At 39.2% G+C, this 10018-nt stretch overlaps 1 protein-coding gene across 2 annotated transcripts in view; it reads right to left on the bottom strand.

Annotated features, from left to right (window-relative positions):
- Positions 1-213: 213 nt before the first annotated feature.
- Positions 214-10018, bottom strand: part of DOCK4 (dedicator of cytokinesis 4) — a 501293-nt gene continuing 491488 nt past the window's right edge. For both annotated transcript variants that reach the window (XM_073619893.1, XM_073619894.1), the window contains one exon: positions 214-2985. In XM_073619893.1, coding sequence (XP_073475994.1) covers positions 2563-2985 — 423 coding nt within the window. In that variant the 3' untranslated portion in view covers positions 214-2562. The remainder of the gene's footprint in view (positions 2986-10018) is intronic.

The following is a 10018-nucleotide window of genomic DNA, read 5'->3' as shown; positions in this document are numbered from 1 at the left end:
AACATTTGGCTTAAAAAAAGAGCAAAACCGGTTGATGTATTGCTTTAATGTGATATGTATAATTTCTGCACCTGGATACACAAGTAAAGAGAGCTTTTTCTACATTTAGACTCCATATCCTTTGAATATTTTATATATATCTATATAGATATATCTATATATATCTATATAGATATATAGATATATCTATATAGATATATAGATATATATATACACACACACACACATATATAAAGCAGGGGTCCTCAAATGTTTTAACAAGTTCACCATACATAAAAATGTTAATGCCCCGTCAGTTAACGTAAAAAAAAAAAAAAACAACCATAGGTGATGGTGGGCCATGGTAGCAAAAATGCCTGGCAATCGGTGTAATGATCAACATCAGGGTTAGTGGGAGTTAAAAATAACAAATAAATAATTAAAAGCCTCAGTATCAATCATCAAAAGGAATAAAAAAAGGGCTCAGTGGTTACTAAGAAGCAGAAAAAGGCCAGCACTCGTGTCCAGCAGTCTTTTACCTTCACATACTGTATTTCTCTGTGTCCTGCGCTGCTCTTCTACTGGTCAGAGGATGTCACGGCTGAATTATATAGGCACCTCCATGCAGGAGATCACTCAACAGTGCCAGCTAAGGTACTTTGGGGCCCTTGCTATCACTCTGCATATAGTGGCTCTGGCATGCAAAGAGAAGGCCCTACAATGGGGGTCTTTGCATTGCAGGGATCCAGTAAAATAATATATAATGGTCCGACGTTTGAAGATTTCTGTTGCGTGTATTTGTGTGTACATATACATATGTATGTGTATGTATCTATATGTACAGAAACCCGGAAATATCTAAATACTAAGGCTATCAGTGCACACAAACCTACAAGAGCATGCTGTAGCATACCCATAGCTACTAAGCAGGATCCATCCCTCACTGCTCTGGCAGGTAAATTCTGAAGGGCTGCTATAGGTAATTGCAATTTGTACTCAGACATTGGTGGACTTTAAAATATGTAAAACCACTAAAGGTCAAATTTAGGTTAACTACTTTTTGTAACCCCTTATGTCCCAGTACACACATGCGATGGAGATCTGTTAGATCCACAAAAAGGATTTGCGAACCCAGTGGATATTACACTTTAGCTTAATCCACGCTTCAGTAAACACAACGGATATGACAAATAATGGATTTATGAACAAAACACTGCACATTAATAATTAGTAGATGATTCTCCAATTCACATAACATTTTTTTTAACAAAGCTGCTTTCCAGTTCAAGTAAAAATAAATCCACTCAAAAAAAATAATGAGAAATTTGCTATAGCTGTTTAAACTAAAGTTTTAAATGGCAAAGTCTACATTGTTTAGGGTAGTGCTGTCCAAAATACTCTGCATAAGTGGCCAATGTCGCTTTGTCTGCAACATGATCCTAGCCTGTATGTGGCAGAGGAGATGGACATTGCTGGTTTGGGGTAAGCTAAAAACCCATTTAATCCTGGCTCAAAATAATTGGCAGGCCAGGAAGCCTCTCCATCCATGAAAATGGATTGCAATCCGTCAAACTTGATCAATCTAAATCTGACCCATTGTTTAGAACTATGTATGAATGTCATCAATCAAAAATCCAAAGCTAAACAATGATGTGGGAAAATATTTTGCATTACAGAACCACTAAAGCAACTTGCATGCCATATCTACCATAATAAAGACAAATGAGTATTCTGTAAAATGAATAGCTTGTAGAGAGCCTACAAGCACAATGATGGCAGCATTAAAACATGCATTGATTAGAAATGTGCTTTTCCTGCTCTGACCAATGGATCACCTCTTAATGCATGCAATTATCAGACCTCACCCCTGTTGTGTTAATAAAGCAACAACATTTTCTCTGCATATACAAAATTCACAAAATATGGAAGATAAATTATCGCAACTGATCATAAAACTATATACATAATACATATACAAGTTAAAATCCCTTATTAATTTAAGAAAATGAAAGACAGAGTGCTATGTTTATAAAAACAACCTGAAAAGCAATATATTAACTGGGACATTAAATTAACACCTATATTATAGAATTAAAGTTAGCATATACAACAAATTTGGAATAGTTGGCTGATGTGAGAGTTAAAACATCAATACTGTATCTTTTTAAATAAAAAAAAAAACAAACAATCTACTCTTCAAATAAAAGCTATATATATATTTATAAAAACAATAAAGAACCCAGTTAAAAATCAACATGATATTTCATGAATTTGTAATCCAGAAACAGCGCATACCAACAGACTGTTTGTGCTTTCTGTTTCTATCTGACCAAAAAAGTGCCATTTGTCAAGTTAATCCTGAATTAATACCACTATAATATTGTGCAAAACAATAATAAAAACAAAAGCTTTACTTCCTTAATTAAGGGAAACAAATAGTAAACAATTAAAGTGCCCACACTTTCATTAAGTGTATATACCCATTCCGCAGCTGTCTCTCCAGCAAAGGACCTCTAGAGGTTAATATTTCTAGCGAAAAAAAAAAGACAGTTTATTTCACAGCAAAAGGAAACAGTAATTGTGTTACAACTGTGACACTTTCCGTGGGAAAGGCCTAGGTCGTGGCAGTGGATCAGTCCTTTTGCCATTCTCCAGGCTTGTTGGACGTACTGGGCCTGGTTTGGGTGGCAAAGCTGGAGGATCAATAGGGGCAGGTATGGAAAGACACTGAGGTACAGGTACAGGACGCCTCAAAGTCCGTTCATACACGCTGTAAGGTGGTGGAGTCTTGTTTTCTTTTCTAGTTGGCTCCTCTGATATGCCATAACTGGATGTAGTTACAGTTTGATCAAAGATTTGGCTCTCAAAACCTGACATCTCAGAAATGCTGCACCGACTCAGGGAAGAAATGCCACTACTGCAGCTTCCTGACAGCACTGGAGAATTAGACATCATGCTTGATGGATGGCAGTCCACAGGAGATGGAGTAAATGACTGCATCGGACCCTGAAAGGTGAGGAACAGAGGTTAATAAATACACTGTCACTACCAATTTTGGAAGAAGCCAATACGTGGAATAATACATTCCCTAAGGTATAACAACACAAGTCAACAAGCACAATGACTCTAACACATGTAGAATAAGTCATACCTGAATCATAGCCAATGAGAGCTAAACAATTGTATGTTAAGTGCAAATATCCTCTACAGTCTAAAGTTAATTTTATTTAACAAAAACAGGCTAAAATTTAGGCTGCACAGCTTAAAAAAAACTGTTAAAAATAAAGCTGTTGAAAGTCTAAATGCCCATTCACGCCTTAATGCTTTTCCATTGAAATATATAGAAATGCATTAAAATGTCAAGGCGTGTTGCAATGCACTTTACATTGCACATCAATATGCAGTTTGAAGCGCTCATATGCGTGCAATGAGTGTTGATATTCACTTTAAAGCATTTCAAAGGCTAGGTTCATCTTTACATAAAATGATAAATGCACATACTGTATTTATGATGGTAAAATAAAATGTACATTTATTGTTTTTTAAACCAGGAGCATGCAAAGTACTGCACCCACGATCAGATCGTGGGTGCAGTGTCAGGCTCCTGCACACTCTGCCTAAAGCTCTGTTGCCAGTAGCTCTCTATGGGCTGTCATTTTTAGAGCTGTAGGCAGAGAGCTGCTGATCAGTGCACCCGCAGTTCATTCAAACTACAAGTCTGTCTTCTGTGGTGGAAGACGATACTTGTAGTTTATTCATGCACAAGAATCTGTGAATTAATGTCACGACAGTCTGGGTGGAGGTCCACACAGCCTCACTGTTTTTAAAAACTGAGAAGAACCCCCGTCTGCAGTCAAAGGGAGGAGGGGGGATCGAGGGGAGAGGGGCAGGAGCTGGAATACGTCATATGTTTCACCCTAAATACAGGTGGAACATGTAACAGACTCCAAAGGTGAACTTATCCTTTAATGTATTTCAAAAGTTAGTGCATTAGGTAAAAACACAAAGGTGTAAATTCAGAGAAATAAATCAAATATGGTAAGTTTGGTTTTCACTTAGGTCAGTGAAGATATAATCATCAGGTCACCCGACCCAACAACTTGGAAACAAGTATTTTAATATTCACCTCCTTGCGAGATTCTGAGCCTACACACTGTAGACACTATACTAACACAAAACAGTTGCTATGCAAAGATAGGCAAAATAAAAAAGGACATTTATGATGTAGTATGTGACTAGCATGAGCCTACTCCCCTTTAACCTATAAAAAAGTTTTACTACCCGCTGGTGCTGACAGTAGATCTATGGGATTGCATGTGCCACCCATACTCAAAATATACAATACATAAAAAACACAGCATTCTAAATTTGGCATGAAAAAGCCCCTGCTCTTTTATTGATTTATAGCAAAAAATATATTTTTTCATTCTTAAATTCTTTTAAAATATGACCAACTTTATTTTCTTGAGAACAAACCATTTTCACAATAAATTAACAATTGATTATTTATTAAGGCCTGAGCAAAATTACTTTAAATTCCCCAATCATTATTTTTTTTATTTTTTTTTTAAGGGGTGACATACCACATAAAAAGTGCCTGTGAGGAAAGGTTGGCAGGGTAGGCTTAGCGAGCTGTGAAGTAGCCATTGAAGCTTGTTTGCCAATCCTGAATTTATATTGGGAGAGCCAATTGCCAAAGAAAAAGATCTTAAAGAGGCTTGTGGCTTTGTCTTTTCTCTCCCCTATTGCTGACATGCAACAGATAAGAACCAAGGAGATTTAAAGGAGTAGGAGCAGCAAAATGGGAGAATAAAGAAAGTCCAACAGGTGAGTGAAAGATATAGTGACAAGGGGAGGTAGAAGGTCGCCTCAAGCCCATGGAGGAGGGCCAAATGAATTAATTGCATCTCCCATTACCATTATTGTTCCACTTGATAAATCACAACTTGTATATTTTTATTTTGCCAAAAGTTCCACTTCAACTGTTTTTTTTAAAGACTGTATTTAGAAAGGCCCCCATTGGGAAAGACTGGCCTTAAATACCCCACAGCATGAATACCCATAAGGTAGACCAAGCATACAGAAAGACCGTCTTGAAAAAATCTGGACATGTGGAAAGACTGCTCTGAGAGCCTACTATAGTTTTGGAAGAAATAACCCTGAAAGAGAAGACCAAGTTCAGAAATTACCATTTGCCAATTCGAGAGACTGATTTAAGAAAGCCTGCCATTGTAGAAAACATACCTTGCGCCCTTGACAGCGCTTGCATTAAAAGAGAAGTAATCTGCTTCTCTCTAAGTAAGCACTGACAGGACATACCCGATCACATGCCTGCCCTACAGCTTGCCATGTAATCTGTGATTTTACTTTCAGGTTGCCTACAGGAATGGATTTCTATAGTCAGCCCCGGCCAGGAAAAGGATGGAGAGGCTATTTCTCTGCAGGTCAGTAACGATCATGCAAAGTATGTCATACAACTGCACCACTAACATTCACTCCTTGATCTGGACCACTGGGCCAATTTGGTGACACCACTGTCTATAACTTTAGGGCATATTTCCAATTTTGCAACCAACTTGGGACGATACCTATTTTATATTTGTTACATGTTCCTATTTATAGAACATAACTTTAAAAAAATATTTTAAACTTGCAGATTACCTTTTTTTTTTAAAAAAAAGGCCTTTTCTGGAAACTCCAGCACTCAATGATCCTACTAGTTTCTTAGTGGAATGCTAAGGAGATGTATTTGCCATAACCAAACCTGTGTGAAGGGCTATTGTTAGAAATCACAGGGCTCCGTACAGCAACCCCCCCCATAGAATACCAGATTAGAGGCTCTCCTGACTTAACGACCAGGTTCTGTTCCAACGACCGGGTCATTGAATGAATTGGTCCTTAAACGAGGAGCCACAAGTAATCAATATTTTAAGCATTCATAACTACTCTACTGTACTGTATGGTATTGTGAAAAAAAAGGTCTGAACACAAAACTCCAGCTCAATAACGTTGTATTAATTTGCATAAGTACAGAACACAAATCAAAATTCTGTACTGTACAATACAATGATGTACAGTGTGTCGTTTGGGTGGGAAGAGCTGGTTGTAAGTGAGTGTTCGTTAAACAGGTAAGTCGTTAAATGAGGAGTATCTGTATATTACAATACTATTTTCACTAAACATGCAACAAAATCATTATTAGTGGACACAAACACAACATAACTTAAAAAAATTCCTGCTAAATCTAAACATATAAAAAATTTAGGTTAATAATTAAAGCTATGTGTGTGAATGAGATCTTGGGGTTCATTCACATGGGTGCTGTGGCCTGTACAGTATGAATGAGTGGTTTATTTATGTGGCTAAAGCCGCTCGGCGCTATGTGTAGGCAGCCTATACTACACTATGTTGACGCAGTATCTGCACAAACACAGCCATAGGTCTTAATGTGCAGGTGTACAGCTCCAAATACAGACCGTGTACGTTTGGGGCCACTCACCCACCCCTGCACACTTTTCAAATTAGGACCTGCATCTTCAAAGCAGTCAGCTTCAGCCACATAAGGAACCACAAATGTATCCAGGCAGAATACTTGTGTGAATGACCCTGAGGGCTCGTTCACAGGTGAAGTTGGAGAGTAAACCCCATGGTTGACCTGTGACCTGTGGGGGGGTTTACATGTTTTGCTTCATGGCTGCAGCACAAATGATACCCTATACTCAACAAGTTTTTGAATGTGCCCCATTGACAATTCACATGGTTGACATTGAATTTACAAGGGTAAAAAAAAAAGGGGTGAGAAGACGATACAACACTTCATCACCACCTGTCAAATGCTCCCTGAAGAGCGATCCAAATGAGTCCTTAATCATTTTTTCTTAAATCATTTTTTTACTATTTTATTGTTTGGGAAATATCAGGCTCCTAATGTCTCACTGGATTCCACAATCCCCTTCTCTGCAGCCTAAGCATCGCTGTAAAAAAACAGGAAGTGAGGTTTCCTGTTCATTCACAAACTGAAGCATAGTAAACCCAGTTTATTGTACTTCAGTTATGGAGGAACACAGAAGCAATTGCTACCGATTGCTGGGCGCAGATACATGGACTGATCCCCACAGCACCAGTTGAAAGCTGATGAGAGGGAGAGGAGGTGGGGGGGGGGGAGCCACAGGTGGATCCGTTTTAGCAATAAGGCACTATAGCTGGTCTTTCTACTCAACTGGTGCCCCCCTCTTGAACCGATGGAGGCCCAAGGGAGGGCTGGCTATACTGCCTTATTAGAAGCCCTGCCTGTGTGTATTGTGCTAGTAGATCACATCTCATCAGTGTCAAAATTGAATTTTTTTTTTTTTATCCAGAAAAAAGCTTTTTTTGAGAAAAGCATAAAATAAAGCTAAACAGTTCACTTTGGTTTTTGCACATATAACAATCATTGCTATTCAAGACATTCTTTATATACATAGTATGCATCCTTGAAATCAAAAACAACACACTCTCATTTTGTCATAAGCATCATCACCCAACATTAAGCCTTAGTAGCCTGATGATCAGGCCCGCCTGGGCAAGTCCAGGGACCTCTAACTATGAAGCCCATAACTTTTCATACTTATTTGGGCAACCACTGTGTTAATATATAACTTTTTCCATCTGTAAAGAACTTCCAACATTGGTTATCCATTCCCCAACTGTAGACGGGACCTCTGACTTCCAATGTACCATTATCAGCTTATGAAGGAATAGAACTCAGACTATGGCCTCTCTAGTGTGGTTTTCCCATTCAAATTCGTCCAACAGACTGAGCAAGCACTGCTTTGGGTCAAGAGGAAGAGATACAGTGAATACCCTGTTCACAGAATCGACCACTGCACGCCAATACACATGTAATTTTGGGCACCTCCAAAGCATATGTATCAAATTGTCATGATCCTGTTTACATCTAGAGCACTTGCAGGTGTTGGTCTCTGACCCATGACATGCAACCTATGAGGGCTATAGTATACCTGCAACAGAATATACAGCTGTGTCAGTCTCTGCATCACAATTAACGAGCAGGATGTAACAGATTGGAAATCTTAGAGGGTATTTGGAAAGGAAAGACTGGAGCAACATAGCATAGCATTGCGATGTGAATACTTTGGAAGACTTGGCATCCTTAATTAAATTAAACAGGGGAGTTGGGGATTGCCTCCACTCAGAGGATCTACTTTGAGTCGCAACTGCATGACTGAGCTGTAAATAGTAAAAGTACATAGAGGAAGGTAGGTTAAATTTCTCTTGCAAATCCTCAAAGGATAGCAGTACTCCATTATGGAAAATTTGGCTGAGAAACTGTACACCACACGCTTTCCACTTTGCACCATGTTGTAATTTGACCAGTTCAAGATATGTTCCATTAAGCCATATGGGACTGGACTCTATACCCAGTTACCTTTTGGAGATATTTAGTCTTATTCCATACTTTTTGAATGAGATTATATGTTAGGTAGGATTTATGAGATTTACCAAATGCCTGAGCTTCATGAGCTATCAGAATAGATTCACTTCTAACTGTACAGATCATCACGGCCGTAGAAGAGCAGGACCTAGGATCCCTCTGCTCTTCCCCCCCTAGTCATTGTTATAACCAAGGATTTGGCAATGCCAATCCTCCGTCATCTTTTGGTCACTGTAGGTATTCTAGTTTTATTCTAGGAGTACAATCCTTCCAAATGAAAGTGCGAAACATGGAGTTAACTATCCTAAAAATATTCAATGGGATCATTACTGGGGCTTTGTGGAGAAAATACAGCAACTGGGGCTAGAATCATCTTAATTACATTTACCTTTCCAGCCAACGATGGGCAGATGGAGTCCCAAGTTCTAGTATGGTCCCGGAACCTTTGATGAAGTGGGGAGATGTTTAACCCACAGAAATCATGGATACATTGTGAGATCTGGACCTCAAGATATTTAAAAAAGAGGTGGTGGTTGGAATAGGGCCATCTGAAGTACCCTGAGATGTGCCCTCACTGTCAATCAGCATTAAGGCTGATTTGGACCAATTTATCTTACGTCCCTAAAATTGCCCAAATTTTCTAATAGTGGCTCCCGAAAGGAATAATTCGTATTTCCAAGCATTATCACTGTGTCATCCGCATATAGCATCACTTTTTCTTGCTTGTCACCATAACAAAAGTCCAGTGATACCTGGGTTATAACTGATCAAGATAGCCAACGGCTCAATGGTTAGGGCAACGGTGACAATGGGCACCCCTGTCACGTGCCCCTCCCTAGATGAAAAGTGTGAAACATTCTGCCAGAAGCCCTAATTGCCACTTGTGGTTGACTATATAGGAAATGTAACCTTCCCCAAAACCGAATTTGAAACCGCATGAAGTCGGCCTGATCGGAATGCACAATAGACGCGATAACCCTATTCAACCTTATTACCAGGACCTTAGCCAAAATTTAATATCACTTTGTATTAGCAAAATCAGTCTATATGATCCCGAATCTGTCGCGTCTTTGCCCGGTTTCAATAAAATAATATTTTTGGCCTTAGACATAGAGGGAGGCAGACTATTATGGTCCCGGGAGGCATTGAAAACCTTCAACAAATGTGGCAACAACACCTCAGAATATTGTTTATATATTTCCATTTTGCTAGCTAGAGAAAGACATGGGAACATGACAGTACTCGAATACTTTGTCAGGTCTGAGGAAGTATACTCTGTGGTGGAAAGGTATAATGTTTCATAGTATAGCACCAGTTCTTTCAGAACTAGATCTGGGTAGTGCACTAGGTGGCCTGACTGGGATCTAATCGCTCCAATGGCAGGCAAGCGTTGGTGAGAAATAGCAATCCTAGCCAGCAGGTGCCCAGCAATCTCCCCTTCCCCAAAGAAGGCCAACCTAGAAAAGAACCTCTTTTTCTCTGCCGAGGAGGAGAGCCAATGCTCATAAGCAGACTGCCATGTCTCCTTGGTGGAGTCAATAGGGTCGTTTACATATTTTTACTTCAGTGTATGAACCTGAGACTCAACCTGCTCCCTCAGAGTAA

The sequence above is a fragment of the Aquarana catesbeiana genome, linkage group LG03, assembly GCF_042186555.1.
Source record: "Aquarana catesbeiana isolate 2022-GZ linkage group LG03, ASM4218655v1, whole genome shotgun sequence".
Classification (NCBI taxonomy): Eukaryota; Metazoa; Chordata; class Amphibia; order Anura; family Ranidae; genus Aquarana; species Aquarana catesbeiana.
Note: the sequence above shows the minus strand (reverse complement) of the source record. Positions and strands in the feature narration are given on the sequence as shown.